The sequence below is a fragment of the Ceratotherium simum genome, chromosome 34 (assembly GCF_057802395.1).
Source record: "Ceratotherium simum simum isolate JZ-2026a chromosome 34, ASM5780239v1, whole genome shotgun sequence".
NCBI classification, from domain to species: domain Eukaryota; kingdom Metazoa; phylum Chordata; class Mammalia; order Perissodactyla; family Rhinocerotidae; genus Ceratotherium; species Ceratotherium simum.
In genome coordinates this window covers 31,107,185-31,129,607 of record NC_141933.1, presented here as the reverse complement: position 1 = coordinate 31,129,607, position 22,423 = coordinate 31,107,185, and the positions used below count along the sequence as shown (strand labels likewise).

The 22,423-nt window shown below is 42.1% G+C and overlaps 2 protein-coding genes across 3 annotated transcripts in view; one reads left to right on the top strand and one right to left on the bottom strand.

Annotated features, from left to right (window-relative positions):
- APIP (APAF1 interacting protein) overlaps positions 1 to 12,439 on the bottom strand; it is a 32,249-nt gene extending 19,810 nt beyond the window's left edge. The window contains exon 1 of the mRNA XM_004436859.3: positions 12,276 to 12,439. Coding sequence (XP_004436916.2) covers positions 12,276 to 12,332 — 57 coding nt within the window. The 5' untranslated portion in view covers positions 12,333 to 12,439. The remainder of the gene's footprint in view (positions 1 to 12,275) is intronic.
- A 194-nt stretch (positions 12,440 to 12,633) lies between these two features.
- PDHX (pyruvate dehydrogenase complex component X) overlaps positions 12,634 to 22,423 on the top strand; it is a 71,547-nt gene continuing 61,757 nt past the window's right edge. Inside the window, exon 1 of one of the 2 annotated variants that reach the window (XM_087423143.1) lies at positions 12,634 to 12,815. In XM_087423143.1, the coding sequence (XP_087279269.1) occupies positions 12,656 to 12,815 (160 nt within the window). In that variant the 5' untranslated portion in view covers positions 12,634 to 12,655. The remainder of the gene's footprint in view (positions 12,816 to 22,423) is intronic. The other variant, XM_004436860.3, reaches the window with a different exon arrangement.

Sequence of the window (22,423 nt, the reverse complement as noted above, 5' to 3'; positions counted from 1 at the left end):
CTCCCCAGAGGACGGCCATGAGGTACTCGGGGCCAGCTGCAGTAAGACACCATAATATTTGTAGAGACACAAATTTATACAGGGAGTGACCCCCCCCATCCCTTGGGGGTCTGGGTGGGAGGCATTCAAGTAAAGGCCATTATTTGTAATATAATATGGAGGATCCTATGATAGAGGCTACTCACAGAGAACTGTAGCAGCAAGAAAGAAAAGTCTTTCACCCAAAAAAGTGTGGGGTGAAGGGATAGTGGTTGGGCAGGGAAAGATATGGCCATGGGAATGGGCACGAGACTGAGGGGAGGGGTAAAGATGAACGAAACTGATTAGATCAAGGAAAATAGAGCCAAGGGTATTGGATGGCCTTGTGCTGTAGTAGTATCAACGAACAAATATTTTTCAGGGTTAACGTATATATATGACACCGTGATAGGTAAGGTAAAAGTCAAAAACAGAAGTAATTCTTGGTTCATCTCCCCAACTACACATAGCTCCCTTTAGGTGGGGTGGGGAACATGCTCTTCATATACAGATACACCTAACCAAGTGTTTTGCTCAATATACATTGGCTGAATTAAGATCACATCTCTTACATTAAGAAAAGTCCTGGGCCGGCCCCATGGCTTAGCGGTTAAGTGCGCGCGCTCTACTACTGGCAGCCCGGGTTCGGATCCCGGGCGCGCACCGACGCACCGCTTCTCCAGCCACGCTGAGGCCACGTCCCACATACAGCAACTAGAAGGATGTGCAACTATGACATACAACTATCTACTGGGGCTTTGGGGGAAAAAAAAGGAGGAGGATTGGCAATAGATGTTAGCTCAGAGTGGGTCTTCCTCAGCAAAAAAGGAGGATTAGCATGGATGTTAGCTCAGGGCTGATCTTCCTCACAAAAATAAATAAATAAAAAGATCAACCTGTTAAAAAAAAAAAAAAGTCCTATATTGGAGGTTACAAACTGGTGTCTTATGGATGGAACCAGGCTCACGGGAAGTGGTGTATTTGGCCTATACAGTGCTTAAATAGAATCTGAGCCAACATTTAAAAATCAGATTTCACAGAAATTCTGCATTTCTAGCTTCCCTTAAAAAAGGAGAACTTAGACAAGGGGCCCATACTCCCATATAGCAAAAAAGGCTGGAGTTGTGTAGCGCGACCTCTTAAGACAGAGCACACGCTGGGCCTAGTATCTTCTTTTCGGTCTCCAACTCAAAATAAGGGCCAAACTAAAATGCCACATCCTCCATAAAGCCTCCTGTGACTCATCATTTGAAATTACTTTCCCCTGCTTTTGCACTCGCAAAATACTTTGTCCTTCTCCTAAGGAACTTATTTAGTCCTCTTTCCACCACCTCGCCAACAGCTCACTGCTGGTGTGTGGTACGTGTCACTGGCATGCATTTGGAAGTGCTTCAGTTTCCCAAGGGCAGGGACAGTGGCTCATTCATGTCTGCATCTTTCAGAGTCCGGACTTCGCTAATACACAAAATTTTTAGGGAAATACCTCTTGACTTCTGTTGATGTTAGAAAAATTCAGCTTAAGAGCCTTAAGTACGTCATTGGGAATTTAATTTCAGAACTGTAAAACCACTTCAGAGATTACTGTTACAAGCTGAGTGTGACCTGAAAATAATATAGTCAGTGCCTGGACAATCTTGAGAATATTAGAAGAAAGTCCATGAAACATAAATCAACTGGGAAAGTTTAGAACAAAGGATGACAAAATAACAGTATTGAAAGGGCTATAGAGGAAGGCAAGTAATATTATATGGGTTCAGAATAGGGTATCTATCAATAAATACATGGGCCTTCAGTGGAAAGGTTTTAGTGAGCAAGTATCCCAAACCTATCTCCAATCCCGCTCTCTCTCCCAAGCTTGAGAGCCATAAATACAACAATCTAGTTTATAGTGCCCCACTTAACATGTACCTCAAACTCAACATGTCCACAACAGGCTCATCATTGAACTGCTTCTTCTTCCTGTGTGCTCTTTCTGATGGACTACCAGGCCCCATTCCATCAGAAACCTAGAAGTCCTTCCTGGTTCCTTCTCTCACCACACACATCCAATCAATAACCAAATCCTCCTGATTTTATTGCCTAAATCCCTCACTCAGGCTACCGTCATCTTTGCCTAGATTACCACCACAGCTTCTCCAAGCCTCTAGTCTCCAACTCCAGCCAGCACCCCCCAGGCTTTCTTCAGTCATCTTTTTGATTGTCTCATTGCCCTTAGTATACAATTCGTATTTGTAAGATTGGCTTATCAAGCCCTGAAGGTTCTGATCTTGCTCTCCTCTTTAGCCTCATCTCTTCCCAAGTTCCTGCCCCCTACTTCATATTCCAATAACACCAAACTTCTCTTGATATGAGAAGCCACCATGCCCTCGTCTCTAAGACTCTGTGCATGCTTTTCATCTACCTGGGAAACCCTTACTTCCATTTCAATGGTTACATCTTCCTGGTCCTTTAGGCCTCAGCTGATACCTTAATATCCTCCTGAGGCATTCTCTAACCCATTCAAGTCTGTGCTCCTACAGTACCTTGAACTTTCCATCCTAGTACAATGTCACATTGCCATACTGTCCTATGTCTTGTGAAAATTAACAAAGGGAAACCTCACTTAAAACAGAATCAGCAGTACCACTGGAGGTCAATTACAGGAAGGACTGTCAATTACAGACCCCAACAAGAAGAATCCTCAACAGGAAAGAATTGTCAATTACAGGTTCAACACCAAAGATAAGATGTACATGCATCTCCTGGAGGAAACTGACTACCTCAGCAACTAAGCCAATGAGAACCTGTCACCACTCTAAACTCTTGCTCTCCTCCAATGGACTTTTGCTCAAAACAACCCTCCCAATTTCCTTCTTTTTTTCTATAAAACAACTTTCCTCTCCTTTTCTTATTGAACTTGCCTACGGCCTTTGCTATAGTTTGCTTGTCTCAAATGGCAATTTCTCTGCTATTCCTGAAAGAACCCAGTTCGCTGGTAAAATAAGGACTCTTATTTTTTAGGTTAACACTCTTTACTTATTTTTATCTCCCACTATGCAAGTATGCTCTACTGGGGAAGGAACCATTTGTGGCTTGCTCTCTGCTCAATCCACAAAGCCTGGCACATAGTACGCACTCACTAAATATTTGTTGAATTAATCACTTACAGTTGAACATTTCCCTTCCTTAAGGCTAAAGAGACTGTCTCCCTCAATTGTCCACAAACCTTCTAAAGCTACACAGAAATTTTATGACTTCTTGAAACTTTTCCTATTGCTTTATGTTTGTTTAAAACCAGGTATACACAAACATCTAGATGGGCTATGCAAATCTGGTGTGAGTAGTGGAGCTGTGGTAACCTGGCAAGCACATGCCCCATTGAAAGTGGTGCTCACTAGTCAGCTCAATCCAGATCCCACGGAGGAATAAGGGCCCAGAGCCACCAGATGTTCTGAAGTTTTAAGAGAAGCCGGAAATGTTCTGCATTTTGAAATGTTGGCTCAAATTTTTTATGAAAAATGAGTGGAGCAAACACTCCTACTCACCAAATTGTCTGTGGGCCATGGTTGGTTTGAGAATTCTAGTTTATTCTCAGACCCTTTGATTAAGGCTCTCTCTGACGTTCATTTAGATTCCATTTCACCAAGATTTACTTATTGGGGGCATTAACATGTATGCTACTGAAACATCTTAGAAATGATTCTACTAACAGGTTGCTTCTACTTTCTATGTCCTCCACACACACCTGCCTAGGAACCATCCAGAGCTATCTGTCTTGTATCCAACATCTTCTCCCTTTCCATTCAATGCTCCCTGTCCAGTCTTCTATCCTCAGAGAGTCATCTTTGCATTCTGGGGAAAGTCACTTATTCACACGAGATAGTGGTTGATGTGGACAGCAATAACAAAATTGACAAAACGGAGTAACATATGTCAAAACTTCTAAAATGGAGCTGGGAGGCCATTAAGGAAATGGGGCTTACGCATACACACCACATCTCTACCCAGACAGAACGTAACTTTTGAACTGCTTCACTGTTGTCATCTTGACCTTCTTTCAATAAATATGCTGACTCCCATAGATAAGAACTTTCTGCCTTAAAGATGGCTTTAGCAACCAATCATTTATAGCCAAGAAGTAACAGTTGTTGCCGGCACCAATCACAAATTCTGCAGAACAACCTGTTGTGATTTATGTCTTATAAACTCCTGCCTCCTTGTCGTCCTTGGAACACATTTTGGGTTTCCACCTGAATCTAGGTCTCCCAAATTGCAATTTCAAGTGCCTAAATAAATATTTGCTATTTGAATTTTAGTGAATTTTTCCTTGGTCAACATTTCTTGGCATAGTTGGCATAGTCAGCAGGATCCAAAGCAACTGACAGTGGACCCTGGTCCCTCTGCAGACACATGGAAGGTAACTCTAAGAGGCCCTTGTTCTCTAGCATTTCCACCAGCGAGCCTCAAAGTTCTGGTGGTAAAAAAAGTTCTCCTGGATCCAAACTTCCTATTTTCAGTTGAGATTCAGACCAGATTTCATTTGGGCAGATTAACGGCTTCTGTCCTCTCTCTTGTGGAGGGGAGGATTCTGTCTTTCCCTTAACGAGGCAGAGGATTTGGGTTCATGGACTTCTCTGTCCTCTCTCCTTTGGAGGGGAGGATTCCATCCTCATCTTAACCACGTGGAGGATTCAGGTTTAAGGACATTTCCTGGTGAATGCTATTGCAGCTTTAGTAGTTTTTCACTTTAAGTGGCCACATTCTCGTACAATTTGAAATTCAGCTGTTCTTGGTAACCAATGCAGACCTCTCAGTTTCTTCTGTTATCCAAATGAGGGTTCTCTGACCCGGAAGATAAGACACATTGCTCCTTCCAACCCTTTTTGGGTTGTTTCTAGGTGACCAGAAACCTAGCGAAGTGCTGGGACTCTGTCTATGACATGCAGCAGTCTTACACGGCCTCCCAACAGAAGAACACACCCTGGTCCTGGGTCAGAAGGAACTTCATAAGCTCATCCTGAAGGTACACATAAAGGACTGGGTCATCCTAGTACCTTGAGCAACCTGACACTAATTGGTGCTCAGGAATCTCTGAGACACGTAAAAGAGAGACCAACAGCCCACTGGTGACACTCTGGAAAGCGGTCCTCACAAGCAGCACACACTGGACCCAGAACATATGCCCTCCTGCCTTGGTTATCTGAGAACAGCCCTCGCTAAGTTATGGGAAACAATTGTTGTAGAACAACCATAAATGTATCAGTCTCCTTTGGGAACGCCACCTGGATCTATATTTAAAGAACATGCTCCCTCTTCTTGTAAATTTTTATCTCAATGGACCCATATTATCAAAGGATGATTTAAAACTTTCTTGGCCCCAATGGGGCTCATCTGAAACACCTAAATTAGTTTATTTGTGTGCACAGTCAGAAAATAAGAAATCTAAAGCTAAACAAGTGGAAATGGGTGAACTTTTGAAATAATTTGGAACTCTAATGGCCATTCTGGGGAAATTCTGTTTCAGATAAGTCTACCTTAAGGGTCACCCTTAGAAGATTCCCAACCTTTCAGAGACAATGGAATGCATTCTCTGATTGGTATGCAGAAGCTTCTAAAAGACAAAAGGACTTCAAAACAACTCTAAAAAGGATCCTTATAGCATGCAGGAAAAAAAAAAAAATCCCCAGCCATCTAAGTAGGTAACTTTAACTTAGTCCATCTGCCAGAAACACAATTTGGATCCAAGTATTCTTTTGAGTTTTGTACCTGAGACACGGCTAAAATTTTTAAAGATCTCTGTTTTTGTTGGTCTGTATGTCTACGTAGGTATGTCTGTCTCTCTATATATATGATACTTCTCTACCATTGGATTATATCGCCAAAATTAAACATTTATATAAATTAAGTATTCCTAAAACTCTCAGAAATATAGAAACTAATTCAAATGTTTTTCAAGTTCAAGTGATCTGAGATAATCTTTGATAAAAGGTAGTTTAAGTTTGTCGGTTTAATAAAAACAGACACGTCTTCAGAGTTATCAAAATTGAATGTAATGCAAACATACAACTTTTTCTCCCTGGGTTTATGGTTGGGTAGGCTCCTGCCGTTTCTCTTGTGGAATCTGTCCACAAGGGAAATGACTTGAGATGATGGTTAACTATTTACTGTCTAATCCAAATATGACTGTTAAAAACAAGTGTTTAAATAAGTGTAAAGAAGATAAAAGTTTATACCAAGTTAAACTAATTGATAGGTATTCCTTGAATATCTAAATCATTTCCTATGGATAGGATGGTATACTGAGACACTGACTGCTGAACAAGTTTGTCTAGTTTTGGCTTTCTAATTTTTTTCAGAGACAAACAATATTTGGATTATCAATAGACATGTTTTGCACCACACTGAAAAGATGGCTGTGAAGAGATATATGCAATTAAATCCAGGAATTATAAAATGTGTTTATGGGTTTGCTAACCTACTATAGGATGCTACTATAGGATAGTTCACAATTACCTGCTTCCTAGTTTTCACTGGAAAGCAAAGATCACAAATAGTTAAAGAAAACAAAGTTGGGAGAAGAGCTGAGAATACAAAATGAACCAAAGAGAAAATGTCAGAACACTTACAGAGTAATAAACATAAATTAACTCTACACACACTGTGCACTGGCGCCAAGAGAATGCAGGCAGGGCAGCAGGCGCCCCTCTGAAAGATGAGAAGCCACGGAGCTCTCGTGAGAGCTTTCTCCCACTACGGAGGGTTTACCGTAACGTCTTCCTTTTTTAAACTATGGTCACAGACCATTGAAAAATTATCATTAACTTTAATTTACACAGAAAATGTACAGGGTATCTATATTTACCAAAATAGATAAATGGATAATATATATCTTCAATTTTATTTATAATACATAAATTTATTATAAATGTACTTCTATACATATAAATAAAATAATTTCATAAAATGCAATATAGTATACATGTATGGCAGATATTAAAAATAGGACGTATGTGTCAGTTTATTAAATTTTTATTTCAGTTACTTATATGGTTTTATATATTTAAGTATATGCTGGACCACAATATACACTCTATTTCTTGCTATGGAATGATCCAACATGTTTGAAAGCCACTGTTCTTATACCACAGTAAATTGAGCAACAGAAGGGTCTATGCTGCCAGATGGAGAGGCCAATATAAGAACCGCCACCCTTTCTGGCCTGTACACACACCATGATAACTCCTCAAGGCCAGACTGTAATCACTCTCTGATAGGCTCATACCTTGTTGCCTTCTCTTTTCAGATTTACAGCCAGGAAACAATCTTTATTTAAAAGAACTTCCCCCATCTCTTATTACTACTTACAAGGCTGAGAATTCTGGTGGTGGCTTCCCAGATATTTGTAGCTCTGCCATCGGTTTAGAAGGTTTAGAAGTTGTTGTTTCATCTTTCCACTCTTTATTCCACCTACTCAACCTAGAGCAACCCTCTTCAGCAATAATGTGGGAATCGTGCTGCCTCTGCCTGTTCTGTTATGCCCAGTTTGGCAGAGCAATGTCAGGATGAACCTACAAACAAGTATATCTCATACTGTACTTTCCAGAGTGTATAGTTTACTTCAACTGTGTTATATATGAGTTTATATCCATTTAATGTAATGTATAGGCAATTATGATATCCACTAAGAGTAAATCTGTAATCATCCTGCAACAACTGCCTTGCATCATTTCTTTTTTTTAGATAAACTTCGTTAGGTTTTTGAAATAAGAAAACGACTATATATGAAAGTAGACAAGGAAAGAAGGATATGTGTTTTCGGTAAGAGAAGGTAGGAAGAATGAAGATGAATTTTTGATAAAGGAAAACAAGAAAGTAATTTTGTCCTAAAACAAAATAATTGTTCTAAAATAAGAAAGAAAAAGATAGGAGAAAACCTAAACAGATATAGAAAGTTGTAGAAGGTTTGTGAAAAAGGAGTCTTTAAAAAGAAATTTTGATGTGTAGTCAAGTTGGCTAAGATTAAAATAAATTTATTTTTAAAAATGAATTTTAATATCAAAACTACACTGGTACAAAATAAGAATTTGGTTTTTCTCTCTATTAAAGGACAAAGCCTTCTCAGATCTCTGATCTGCTCTTAATAAGAAACTAAACAAAGTTTCTTTACCTTTAATGTAATCTGCCTAGGAAACACAGATTCTGTGTTTTGTCTTTATCAAGTCTTCAATTAGTTAGGAAAGCTGGGTTTTGCTCAGCACTATGTAACTTTCTGTTTGCCTTTAAAATCACTTGGTCACTGTGGTTAAAGAGACAATTAAGTACTATTTCATAAAAATTTGTGATCCTTTTTGATCAAATGTTTTAAAACCTTTTTGATATCTTTTGACAAACTTCCCAAAAATCAAATTCTACATAAAGTCTTTTTTTTCTGTCCTGAGAGATATTAAACTAATTAGGCTTATTCAATATGTTAAACTACATGGAAAGCATTGTCAAATAAGAAATAACATTAAGCCTTCTTTATGTTATGTCTTTATAGGTTATAAGAGTTCCAGAAACGATGTGAAATTCCTGGGAGTCTAATGTGTCCTGACATAAAATGTTGTCTGTCATCAAAATTGAGGCTCACACTAAATATCAGAAGAGCACCTTAGCTGACTGTCATGCAAAGGTAGCAACAACAGAATCTTAAAGGTTATGACACATGTGGATGAAGTCCATTCTGCTTCTCTTGCAAAAAAAAAAACTGACCTCTCATTGCCAGACTTTTGCCATTCTGATGTCCTTGTAACAGGGCAACAGTCTGCTCCTGAATCAGAGAAATTAAGGTGGGTAAACAATGTCTGTACATTCAACAAACAGCTGGGGCTATGGAAAACCCAAGATGGCCACTTGGTTCTTCCTGCCTCCCTGGGAAACCCCACTTTCTCGTTTTTTTACATTCCGTCCCCGCCACAGTGCATTATGAAAAAGTATTCGGCCCCCAGAGGCCTCAGACCTCCTCCCTCTGGGTCCTTTGAGCACACGCAGCTGGATTGCATTCACATGCTACTTAGTATTGGTTATCATCATGTTCTTGTTATTGTACGTATGTTTTCCGGATGGGTTAAAGCCCTCCCTTGCTACAAAGCTGACGCCCTCATGATGGCACAGAAACTGCTAGAAAATGTATTTCCCACTTGGGAAGGTATAGACCTTCTAGCATCCAGTGATCGAGGCACCCACTTCACTGGGAAAATCATATAAACCTTAAGGAAACCTTTTCAAACTTCTTGGAATTATTACTATTCCTATCACCCTCAATCATCAGGCAAAGTTGAGAAAACTAATGGAAAAACTGGATTCAAGCAGAAAAAACATTAAATTACATGGGACTACGTGAGCTAAGAAAGATGCTCTAATGTTTTGTTTTTCCAGATTTAAAGAAATGTTTTCTTTTAAGCTATCAACAATTTGGTAAGACATACCTTTGTGAACATAGATGAAACATTTACTTTTCCTCCCTACCTGATCCGCCAGAATTCAGAAACTCTCAGAGTAGTTTTATTTCCACTTGTATAAAAAATCAGGCCAAGTTTTTAATATAAACAAATTAGTCTTGCTGTGATTATTTTGGTAAAAAATGAGGATAACTGTAGAGACAAAAATTACGTGTGCACCCTTATAAATATTAGATTCTAGTCCTGTTAATTGTCTTCAGGTTTTGTTATATATCTATAGACTAGACTCCCCTGGCCTAAGGTATTCCCTTTGGCCTTGCCAACTGTTTGAAGTACCCTCTTTGGAAAATATAAACTAATGTTACATGAGACAGTCACCAGCAGATCACTGTCTACTGGTACATAACTTTCTGCTGATCCCCTGTTGTCTTATGCTAATATGACCAGCCAGCGTAAGTCTCTACTGTCTTATGCTCAAGCCTATCATCAACAGATTCCAATTTAAAGGGTCCTGTTGGTCAGAGTGCAGAGCCTGGTGACTGGGGATTCTGGAAGCATCATCAGAGGAAGACAGTCCTCAAGCCCCATTGGAAAGGACCTTGCCAAGTGCTCCTGACTGCTGACACTGCTGCAGAACTAGAAAGTATTGCATGCTGCATGCCCCCCTTTGGGTACAACTTTGTGTCTGGTTACTACGAGGAAGCATGAGCTTATGAACATCCAGACAGCTGGCACATGAAAGGATAATGCCTTTTACGACACCATAATATTCCATTTCAAGTTCTTGTTAAAGGAAAAAAATCCAACCACAATCTCATAGGTTTAGGCGAGGCTTGGCAACCCCTTTTTATACCTCATCTACTCTCTACTGGTTACCAGTGCTGAAGGGTTTGTCCCTTGGATTGATGTTATCCATAATGACCTGTTGACAAAATTTTATCCCTAACCACAGCTACACTGGCAAATTCTACTGCTCAAGCCTTGGCTCAACAACGATCCCTGGACTCCCTAAGGGGGACTGTATTAACTCCCTAAGGGGGATTATATCAGATAACCCAAGGGCTCTTGATATCCTAACTGCTCAACAATGGAGTACTTGCGCACTCCTGGGAGAAGAATGTTGCTTCTACGTAAATGAGTCTGGTCACATAAAACAAGAGTTAAAGGTCATAAAAGATAATATAAATGTCCTCAGCGATACAGGTCATACTACTGGCCACCTGGACCACTTTAACCTGTTTGGTTGGTTACCCTCTGGCCTCGAGCTCTTTTGAGATCAGGGTTCCAGGCCTTAGTAATGATTATTGTTCTGGTTTGTTCAATTTTTCCTGCTTGAAACTTCTAATGATTTGCATTTCATGATACTGCATATTTGTGTCTACCGCCAGAGTAATGATTGCTCAGCGACTTGAGATGACTGACCAATCCTGCAACTCTGAACAAAGGACTTGACACTGTTTCCAGGTAGAGACTAGACCTAGGACTCAATTCGTGACTGCCTCCTCATTGCTCAGATATGGCCAAAGCCCCTGACTGCATTACTCCTACTAATGATCGAGCACCGGCTACCAGGGACATGACTCCCCAGGAATGAGCCTTCCTGGCAACGAGGGAAACATCAATATATCAAAGGGTTGATCCGTGATGCTTTCTGCTACAAGATCTTGACCAAAAGGGGGAAATGTGGATAGCAATAACAAAATGGAATACCACATGTCAAGGCTTCTACAATGGAGCGGGGAGGCCACGAAGGAAATGGGGCTCATGTACGCACACGTCTACCCAGACCGAAGGTAACTTTTGAACTGTGCTTCATTGCTGTCATCTTGACCTTCTCTCAAGAGGTACGCTTACTCCTACAAATATGAACTTTCTGCCCTAGAGATGACCTTACCAATCACGGATAGCTAAGAAATAGCAGTTATTGCCAGAACCAATCACAAATTTTGCAAACAACCTGTGTGATTTCTCTCTTTCTGCCTTTATAATCCCCTCCCTCCTTTGTCTTCCTTGGAGCACATTTTGGGTTTTAGCCTGAACCTGTGTCTCCTGAATTGCAATTCTATTGCCCAAATGAATATCTGCCGCTCTTGGAATTGTTGTCATTCCTTCCCAACGTAGTCGGCATTGACAAGTATTTCAGAATAAAATCTCCCGCATGTTATTACTTTTTAATTGAGACCTTCAACCCTAAGAACACCAGGAGCAATGAGGGGGCTAATTTTAGGAGGCTTTCCCGGCTCTTTAGCAGGGCTTCTCACGCTGCCTTGTAATTGTTCACTGCTCTAGTTTTCCTCTAGACCCCAGGCCACTTGTCTTAATCACTACTGTATCCTTGAGCCCCTAGAAGGGTCCCATAAAACCGTTATTGTGTATAAGTGAGTGAAAAGTATACACAGCCCGAGGGTGGATTTCCCTTTAACGTCTGCTTAAGGAAGAATCGTTTCTGCGATCACCCCATAATCAACCTAAACTGAGGCAGGCAGAGAGCAATGCCCAGAGGAAACGTGCGGGTACCGAGGCCCGCGCTTCCGCGTGCCCCTGCGGCCCACCGTCGGGCTGGGCGCCAGGGCAGGGGGCGAGCTCGAGGCCAGCCCCAGCTCCAGCGCACCGGCGCGCTTCACCTCGCCCTGCGGCCCGTCCTCCCGACAAGTCTTTAGGACACGCGGGAGACGCCCAGCGGCCTCCTCGCTCCGCTATTTCACCCCCTCCGGTCTTCGGTGCCCCCGCCCGCCGTCGGAGAGCCGGACCGCCCGGCGCCCTGCCCCACGCCGGCACGCGGAGCGCCCCGCAGCCCCCACCTCCTCGGAGCCCAGGGCACCGGCGGCCCCGCCCTACCTGCGCGCCGCCTCGCCGAGAGCAGCAGTCTCCCTCCGGAGCGCGACAGCCAGACATGGCCGGACCAGTGGACCCCGGCCTCCAGCCCTACCTGAGTCGCTCCCAGCGCTGCAAGCGGGCTCTCGCGGGGCGCCGCAACGCCACCAGGCGGCGCCGGGGGCAGCCCCGGGGGCGGCGCGGACGAGGCGGGAGGCGGGCCCGGGGGCCTTGCAAACCGCAGATCCCGCGGCGCTGCCGCATGTGGAGGCGGGGGCCACCGCGGCGGGGGGAATCGGCCGGCGCCCAGGGGGCGTGGCCACTGGCTGGGAGGCGGGCCCGGGCGGGCCTGATGACTGGGCCTTCAGGCGGTGCTTCGGGCAGCCCGCGAGAAGGCCGGGAAGATGGCGGCCACCTGGAGGCTGGGCTGTGACCCCCGGGTTGTGCGCTGCCTCTTGGGCTTTAGCGGCCGCCGAGGCACGGGAGTGCTTACGGGGGCTGCCGGGTGGTCTGTCGGCCGCGGAGCTGGTTGGAGATGGCTTCACAGCACGCAGTGGCTGCAGGGTGAGTGGCTGGGGCTTTCTCTGCTCCTCTGTGTAGCTGAGCGGGGGGCCTCGGCAGGGGCTTTTTGATTGAGGGCCTGCGTCTGGGTGTGGAGGTACCGGGACTTCCTGACCCCCGGCCCTTTCTCGGGGAGGGCTCCGCTAACTTGGCTTGGTGCATGCCGCGAAGGGCTTTCTTGGGAGCTGGGGGAACTTGACTCTGTCCCTGGTTCCCTGGTTGGGATGGCTTCTCTGTGACCTTGCCTTGGAATTTGGGTTATTTGTGAGGCGCGCAGAGAGGTCCTCAATGCTCTTCTCGCAGGCCCCTTCCCAAAGTCGCGTCTCAGGTTGCTTTAGGGTTGTCAAGCATTTCGGATAGGGAAAAGCTGCTTCAGGTTGCTGAGATTCAAAAGCCGCTCACTTTTAGCTGTCCTTCTTCATCCTCTTGGGCCATCTCTATTTGAGATCTTTTCTTCGAGGCCACTCCGGTTGCCCCACGCTGCGACTAGTGGAGGACTTAGTTTGTAAATTTGCCCATGGCATCACAGATATAGGTCTGGGAGAATGTTTTAAGCAAAACATGCATTTGGAATAGTGAAAGTTTAGAAGGGGAATCGTTTCAAGAAATTTATCATAGAAAGTTGACATTTACTAATGATATCGACACAACACAAGGCTTCAAGTATTTAACGGTATGTAGTATAGTATGCCGGGCATTATTTTTCTTTACATGGGAGTGGGGCGGGGAGCTAGGACCCACAATTTTTGTGTGTTACATATGACCTGCTAATCATCATTCTGGAGCTCTACAGAATGAATTTTAATCTAAAAAATTAGGTGCAGTCGGCATTGTCTACATATTCTAAGCTGCCTGAGGCTCAGGGAAAAAAAAAAAAGTTACAGCCACACGGTAGGATGAGTGCACTGAGATTTTTAAAGATTCGGCAATGGGAACAATTTATTTCAGTTTCTTCAGCTTAATGTTTCATAAAATACTCCTTGGAGCAGTGGTTTTTTATCTGTGTAGGGAATTCCCTGTCCTTTCTCCCCCAAGTTTGTTAAATATTGCACTTTCCTCCAGTTCTCAGAGATTCTGTCTGGGGTGGAGCTCAGCAATCTGCATTTTACAAACTACCTTAGGTGAGTTTTGATATTTTATGTTGGTGTTTGGTGGGCTACCCTTTGAGACTCACTGTCTTAGAAAATCACGGAATAGTAAAAGCTCAGTGTTGGGAATAATCTAGGAAAAGTGTTCTTAACCTTGATTGTAAAACAGATCCTTTTGAGAATCTTTGAATGCTCTAGAACTTCTCTGGGATTTTCCTTACACCTAATGTAAGGACTCTTGCCTTTAGAAACTCACTTAGGCAATCTTTATCTGATGCATCATGACATTTTACCCACCCCCACCATGAACACATGAACACACCATGAACAACTTTTCTAACTCTGCTCGAACGTCATTTGTAAGGGAGAGGACACTACATCCCAAGGAAGCTGTCATAGTTTCCCAGTGCCTCCCTCTTTCAGTTAAAAGGACCCTTGTGATTACATTGGGCCCACCTGGATAATTCAGGATGCTCGCCCCATCTCAAGATCAGCTGTTTAGTAACCTTAATTCCTTCTTCAGCCTGGATTCCCCTTTGCCGTGTAGCATAACATATTCACAGCTTCTGGGTGTTAGGACTAGATGTCTTAGAAGGGCAGGGGGCATTATTCTGCCTACCACAGAAACTGACTCTGTTGTTGGCTAGCTCTAAGTTATTTGGAAATTTTGGATTTTTTTCCTAATACTGAGTCAAAATTTGCCTGACTTTTCACCTACAGGTTTTTGTTTTGCCATGCCAAATACACGTGGCAATCCTTGAACTGTTTGTTTTACAAAGCATAGATTTATACCATGTTTGTTTGTTTTTCTCTGAGCTTGGTAGAAAGTGTAGTTTCATAAAACTAAGCAATTATTTGGTAATCTACAGACTATATGAATTAAGTACAATTATTGAACTATTTCCTCTTTCACATGTCTATCCAGGATTTAAAAATCTGTCCGTTGGGAGTACACTTGGAGTTTTGGTTTCCTTAGGAGGTGTTTGTTGGCAGCATTTTAATGAGCTATGACATATGCCATGTGCTTAGCACTTCCTGGAACACCTTACTCCTCACAACAACCTAGTAAAGTTGGCATTATCTGCATTTTACTGTACAAAAGTACTAAGGCCCAGAGAAATTAAGTAGATCTCCCAAAGCCACACAGCATAATATTAATGCACTGAAAAGAAGAAAAAAAAATATATATATATATATATATATATAATTTGTGTCTATGTTTAACAAATCCCTAACTTGTTTCATTCTTTCCACTGAAGCGTTTATTGCGAGGGCAGAGACTGTTGTTCACCATTCTACTGATACTGAGTGAAAAAAGGAGCATTCATTGTTAGGCATACGGTGGCCTGCTTGGGAGGTAGTTGGCCTATTGAACAGAACATATGCTCTGTATTCTGGCCCAGGACCCATTTAGTCACATTTAGCTTCTGGAGCCGCAATACTGAATCCTGTATAGGCCTTATCCTTAAGGTATTAATAGTCTGCCTGGGGAGATCAACATTAAGGGCTGATTTCAGTGCTGTGTGCAGTGAGCTCTGTGGGGTAAACTTAGGATGATAAGGGACTACATAAGAAGGCTTCCTAGAGGTGACAGCCCTTCCAGGCTGAAAGAATAGCAGATTTAAAGGCCGAGAGGCCAGATGGGATATTTACATAAGTGACATAGCATTTGTAAACAGTTTATCAGCCTACCCGAGGCAGTTAACTTGGAAGAGTTTCTGTTGCTACTCTCTCAGAGTAAATGGCATGGTTTGGAATTTAATTAATAATAAGATGTTAATTGATAATATGATTTTAAGTTGTCTCTGAGAAATAACATGTTGAATTTAAAATGACATTTAGGTGGAAAAATAGTTGAGGTTCAACCTTTGTAGTGCTTTGCCTGTTATATAACCACAGACCTTGTGCATGTAGATGTTAAATAGACGTATCTAGGGAAGCGAAAAATCGAGGAATTTATAAAAGGACACAGGTCTATAATCGAGGAATTTATAAAAGGACACAGAGGTCTATAGTAGGATTGCAAGTTGACAGCCAGTGAACTGACTCTACATCATGTTAGAAGAAAATTAAATTTATTGACAACATTTAAAACTAGGAACTGCACATAAAAATCTAGATTTTTGTCTTCTCTTGAAAATTTAAAGTTAGGGCCTATATGGTGACAGTTGGTTGAGACTGAGGAATGATTATTATCTTTAGGTAGGAAATCCTTCTAATTTACTACTGTCCCCTCTACTCTCTGTTACCTCTCAGTCAACAAGGCTGAATGTCCCTTGGTATTTGTCATCACCTCTAGTTGTCATTCTTTTCTTATACCCTTGTCTTTATGGAAAGCAGAAAACAAGAAATAGACCAGGAAAAATGGGAGAGAGCAGATATTGTGGGTATGTATGTAAAGGAAGAAAATTCCTGTAGATTTAATATGAAAATAAAGCATGTCTGGATCTAAAGAAAAACTTTAAGATCCTGCTAGCCCACTTCTCTCTCCTCCTATTCCCTGTAGGCATCTACATTTTTGACAGCAGTTCTATAACAAGGAGGCAACTTCTTTGATAGGAGTTGACGGTATGGTATTTCTGCCAAAACATGGATACCATTTTAGGCCTGGTGCTTATCAAATCCTTCTACACCTGGTGCTTATCAAATCCTTCTACACCGATACTGATGAGACTGATCCCGTTCTTTGAATTCTCCTTTAACTTTGGAGACAGGAATACGTAGACCAGCTGAAGCAAAAATGGGAATTATTAGAAGAGTACACCACCACGTAGATGAAGGGCTACTTGGGCCATGGGGGAACCATGACGATTCCATCCATTTCTTCTAGGGCTCCCATTGTCTGTCTTCTCTCTTTCTCTGATTTGCTTTTCTCCGCAGACTTGCCAGTCTGCCTACTCATGGCTTTTCTCTCTCTGTAATGTCAGCTTGCCTTGCCTTCATGCTGATTCAGGCCCTTATGCTCCGTGCTCTTTCGGTTTAGTTCGAGTGTGCACTGTCATTTCTGTGATCTAGTTCCAGGTTCCCTGGATAGGGAAGCTGATGACCCAGTGTGGGTCAGTTGTGGTTTAGGGCACACAGGGCTGATTCCTTCAAAGCCTGCAGTTTGGACGTCTTCTTTGAAAAGGAAGTATCAGTTGGGAATCAGTGATTGGCATGTCTGTTACTACGACAGTCTGATTAAACTAGGACAGTAGTGAAGTGCTTCTTCATTTTAATTGTTTCTAGGATAAGTAATGACTAAGCAAAATGTATGATCACCTAAGCAAAACAGATCTAGGCTCCTCAGTAGTTGAGATGTGTGGCCATGGAAGGAGATAAATGAGATCTTAGTAGAAGCAGCTGCATGAGAAACTAGTGCGATTTGGATTATCAGGAAGTACTTAGTACATATTTGCATTGCTTTAAAACATTTCGTTCTGTGTATGAAAGTGGGACATTCCAAGTAGCCATCACATTTTGAGCACTGAGTATTTGTCAGGCTTCGTTTTGGATTCTTTACTTGCATTACTTCTGATCATCATAAGAAGCCTGCAAGGGTTAGTTGTGTTTTACAGGTGAAGAAAAGAGACTCAGTGAAGATTACTGTGTGGCCAAGGTTAATGAGTAAGTGGATGACTGCTTTGGAACTATGCACATACTATACTAGTATCCAGAGGAAGAAAAGAGGTCCTTTCTTGTTGGATATTTTAGAATGAATTGACTTGGACTAATCAAGGGGCTTGGTACTATAGACTGAATATTTGTGTGCCCCGCCCCCCCCAATTCATATGTTGCAACCTAATGCCCACTGTTTTGCTATTAGGAAGTGGGGGCCTTTGGGAGGTGCTTAGGTCATGATGGGAGCCTTCATGAATGGGATTAGTGCCCTTATAAAAGAGACCCCACAAAGCTCCCTAGCCCATTCCACCATGGGAGGACACAGCGAGAAGGCATTGTCTATGAACTGGGGAGTGGGCCCTCATCAGCCACCACACCAAACCTGCCAGCATCATGATCTTGGACTTCCTAGCCTCCAGACTGGGAGAAGTCAGTGTTGTTTATAAGCCACCAGTCTCAAGCATTTGTTATAGCAGTCTGAACAGACTGAGACACGAGGTAATGAGGTCACTCACTCAGAGCGTGTGTTCACAAGAAAGGTATACAGCTAACAAAATTAGGGCTCTGCCAGCAAGAAAGAAGTTGGAGGAGTGGGTTTGGGAATAATGAGTAGCATTTATTGAGACCTTACTGTGTACTATGCACCCTTCTCAGCACTTGACGTGAATTAACTCATTTAGCATTCGCAGCAGCTAATGCTGTGCTCTGGAGATAGAACTCCAATTTCAGCCCAGGTCTGCCTGACAACCAAAGCCTGTTTCCTTAACCTTAACCGCCATCTACCTCAGTGTGATAGCTTGGCTATAGACGTCAGCATAGCAGTGTCAGCTTGCTGAAGTTTTGTTCACCATGTGTATATTCTATTTTACCCCTCTGCTTTTTTTGTTTCATGAAGTGAGACATGGTTTAGTAATGTTTACATTGTGAAATAGTATTTCAGTGACAGTAATGTTATCACATCATTTTAGAACAATTTAAGATACTAAAAATCTAGACTGTGTATAAAGGGTGGCAGGACCATTTAAGAGAGTTATAACATGTTAATATCCCCCATCTGTAAGTTTCTAAGATGATGTACTCTTAAATATGCCTTATTGTTGTCTTGAGCTTCATTTGCTTTTTACAGCAAAATGTGTAAATCCCCAAACTATTATGCACGTGTTCATTCTTTTGCTAGACTCTTAAGTGGAGTAGTGATTTCTTTTTGCCGTTGTTCCAAGATTGCAAAATAAACTGAGATTCATGTAGAGTCTTAATTTTATACTTTAATACTTAGAAGACCAGTGTTGTAAGCTGAAACCTCTTCTGAAGTGTTTGGTTTGTTTCACTCAGAGGAAATAGTTCTGCAGCCATAGACTACCTAGCACTTCAGCCAGCCCTTACAAATGTACCATTGGACACTAAGTGTGTGAAAGGATCAACAGATTCCGTAAACCAATGATCTACTCAGTACCTTTCTGCAATCAAGGACTTACATGAATTTCAATTACATGAAACTTTTCTAGGGAAGAATTAAGGTTGGCTGATTTATAATTCAGGGGAGCTTCCTTGGGAATCTACTAGCACTGGTTTTTAGAGGGACACTTATCTATTTGAAAACTGGTAAAAAGCTATACCACTTCTTCAGAAAAATGCATATATCCTCAATTTTGTATGTGATTCCAGGGAACTTGTAGATCTCCCTGTAATTTATTTATAAATACTACATAGTCTCCAGCCTATTTCTATACACATTTTGATCATTTCCTACATAAAATAGTTGTGCTACTTTGCAAGGATACTTACCATATCTGAGAACAAGAAAGATATGTTTTAATGTAGGGGTTCCAACTATAAGCAAATGACTAGTGGCTACATTGACATAAGTGACTACAACAAAGCCAGTAATTTGGAAATCTTGATTCAGATCTGGGTTTGGGTTAATTTACTTGTGCATTTAGGCTTATCAGACCACTCATCTTTCCCTCAACATCTGTCCTTTCCTTTCTTTTGCTCATATTGTTCCTTCAAATGAATAACTTTCCTTGTGGTTTGAAATCTTTCTCATTACTTAAGTGCCACCCTCCGGAGTCTTTCTATAGGGTCCTGGCAGGGAAGAGATGACACTCTTAAAAAGAGTAATTTGAGGAGAGGTTAATAAGTGACCATTTTTGTGAATTCAGGGTGCTGTATTAAGGGGCTATTTAGAGCAAGGTGCTGTCACCACCCCTAGGCCTGACGAGGCGTGGGAAGGAAGCAATTACCAGAACTGGAAAGGAGGGAGCCTGTGGGAGGACATCTGCTCAAGCTGTGCCCCTCAGTTAAAGGATCCAGCCAGCCCCAGGTGACTTCATGGGGAGGCAGCTGAGAAAATAAATACCCTGACCTCGCTCTCTTCTCTCCCTTCAGTCTCCTGCTTATGTGGCCCATTGGCTGAACCCTACTGGAGACCAGCGCACAAGGAAGCCTGTGATGTAGCCCATACAGTAGTGTGGGGGCAGATTGACAGTAGATCTGGAAGGGCAAATGGGAGATAGCGCCCCTGTCCTCCTGACTCACACCCATCAGTCATTGCACTTTATACTGTCAAGTACTGGATTGTGTATATGTGGTAGTTCTCATGCTAAGGGAGGGGAAGAGAGCAAATATAATTTCTACACTTGGAAGACTCACGTGTAGTTTCCCTGGATTGCATCCCTAGGTCAGTGCCTTACACAAGAGTAAGCACAGATTATAACTGACCTGATTTTCAGTGGAATTTTTCTGTCTACATTTGAATAGATGAATAGGAATCAAGTCTATGTAGTTTATAAGGCTCTTGGGGCACTTTTCTGGGAAGAATGATTTTCTTTTTGGACCTATGGCATCTAATTTTGAGTTTTGTTTTTTCACGTGTACTCCTAACTTGAGTCATCCTTGACTCTGACTTTCATATGCCACATCCAGTCTATCAGAAATTCTTGTTGGCTCTACCTTATAAATGTAATCTGACCTCTCCTTACCGCTTCTACTGCTACCAACTAGACTGGTCCAAGCTACCACCACCTTTAATCTAGATTATTGCAGCAGTGTCCCAATAGATGCCCCTCCCACCACCCTTGGCCCAGTACAGACTGTCTCCATGCAACTTTCAGAGTGCTTCTTTTAAATGATAAATCAGATCATGCCACTCCTCTGCTGAAAACCCTCGAAGAGCTTCGCATTAAACTCAGAATAAAATCTGAAGTGGTTACTCTGGTTACAAGGCCCAATATGATAGGAATCCTCCACCTCTCTGACCTCAGCTCTTACTATGCCACTCCTCACTCACTCACTTGCTCACTCCACTCCAGCATGCTGGCTCCCTTGGTGTGTTTTGAACATAGGAAGCACATGCTCATTCTTTGTGCTTGCTCTTTCCCCTATTTAGAAGGCTGTCCTGTCAGAGATTTGTGTTGCTTCCCCCATTCAGCTGTGTTCGCTTTATCAGAGGAGGTCTCCTCTGATCAACTGATAAAATAGCTCCTCTACTGCAGCATGGTCCCCTACCTTCCTTTCTTTTCTTAGTCCGCATCACCCCTAGACGTCGCGTATTGTTTATTTTCTGTCTCCCCTCTTTAGAATGTAAGCTCCATGAAAGTCAGGATTTTTATGTTTTTCTTTACTTTTGATATCTCCAACCCCTAGAAGAACACCTAGCTAGCACCTCATAGGCACTGAATAAATACTTGTTGAATAAATGAACAAACAGGTCTTCTTGTCTCTTTCCTTCTCCACTCCACACCTGTGCCGTGAAAAGATCTTCCAGAAGTGCCTACTCCCTGGCTTAAAACCCTTCCATTTCTCACTACCACTGTTGGGATGAAGCCCAGACATTTAGAAGGATCTGGTTCCTAGATGCCTTTTCAGTCTCTCAGGTCACACGGTCTAAGTGAGGAAAGGAGAACAGGTAACACATTCATGGGTATCTTCACTTTGTACTTAAAATGCCGTTATTTTAGCTTTGTAGTTGTGACCATCTCAAAGCATGTGCAGTTTTTTTTCCGTAAATTGTAGACTTGTGAACATAGCCGTATATGTGGAACTACAAACAAGTTCAGTTTTTTATTGTAGTTATTTCTTTTACTTGCTCAAAAATTTCTTCGTGGCTTTCCATGCTGTTTAAATAACGTCAGACCCATTAGCTAGGTATTAAAGTGTATTATAAAGTACTGTAGCTACTATAAGGTATTAGTCCCAACATACTTTAATTTACGTGGTGCACTTTTCATTTTCATTATATTCTGCTTGTCAGCTAAACTAAGCTATGATTCCCACCTCTGTTTATTTGCATGTGATGTGCCCCTCACCTTATTTTATTTGCCTAGCACAGATTTTTTTAAATAAAATTTTTTATTATAAAATTTATCATTTGAACTATTTTTAGGCGTACAGTTCTGTGGCATTAAGAACATTCACTTTTGTGCAACCATCACCATCCATCTCCAGAACCTTTTCCTCTTCCCAAACTGAAACTCTGTACTCGTTAAACAATAACTTTCCCTTCTCCTCCTCCCAGCCCCTGGGAAGCACTGTTCTACTTTCTGTCTCTATGAATTTGCCTATTCTAGGTACCTCATAAAAGCGGAATCATAAAATATTTGTCTTTTTGCCTCTTGCTTATTTCACTTAGCATAACGTCTTCGGGTTTCATCCATGTTGTTGCAGGTATCTGGATTTCATTCCTTGCTAAGGCTGATCGTATTTTATTATATGTATGTACCACATTTTGTTTATCCGTTCATCTGCCAATGGACATTCGGGTTGTTTCCACCCTTTGGCTATTGTGAGCAATGCTGCTATCTATGAACACAGTGTGCAAATACCTGTTCGAGTTCCTGCTTTCAGTTCTTTCGGGTATATATCCACAGGTGGGATTGCTTGATCAAGTGGTAATTCTGTGTTTAACTTTTTGAGGAACTGTCA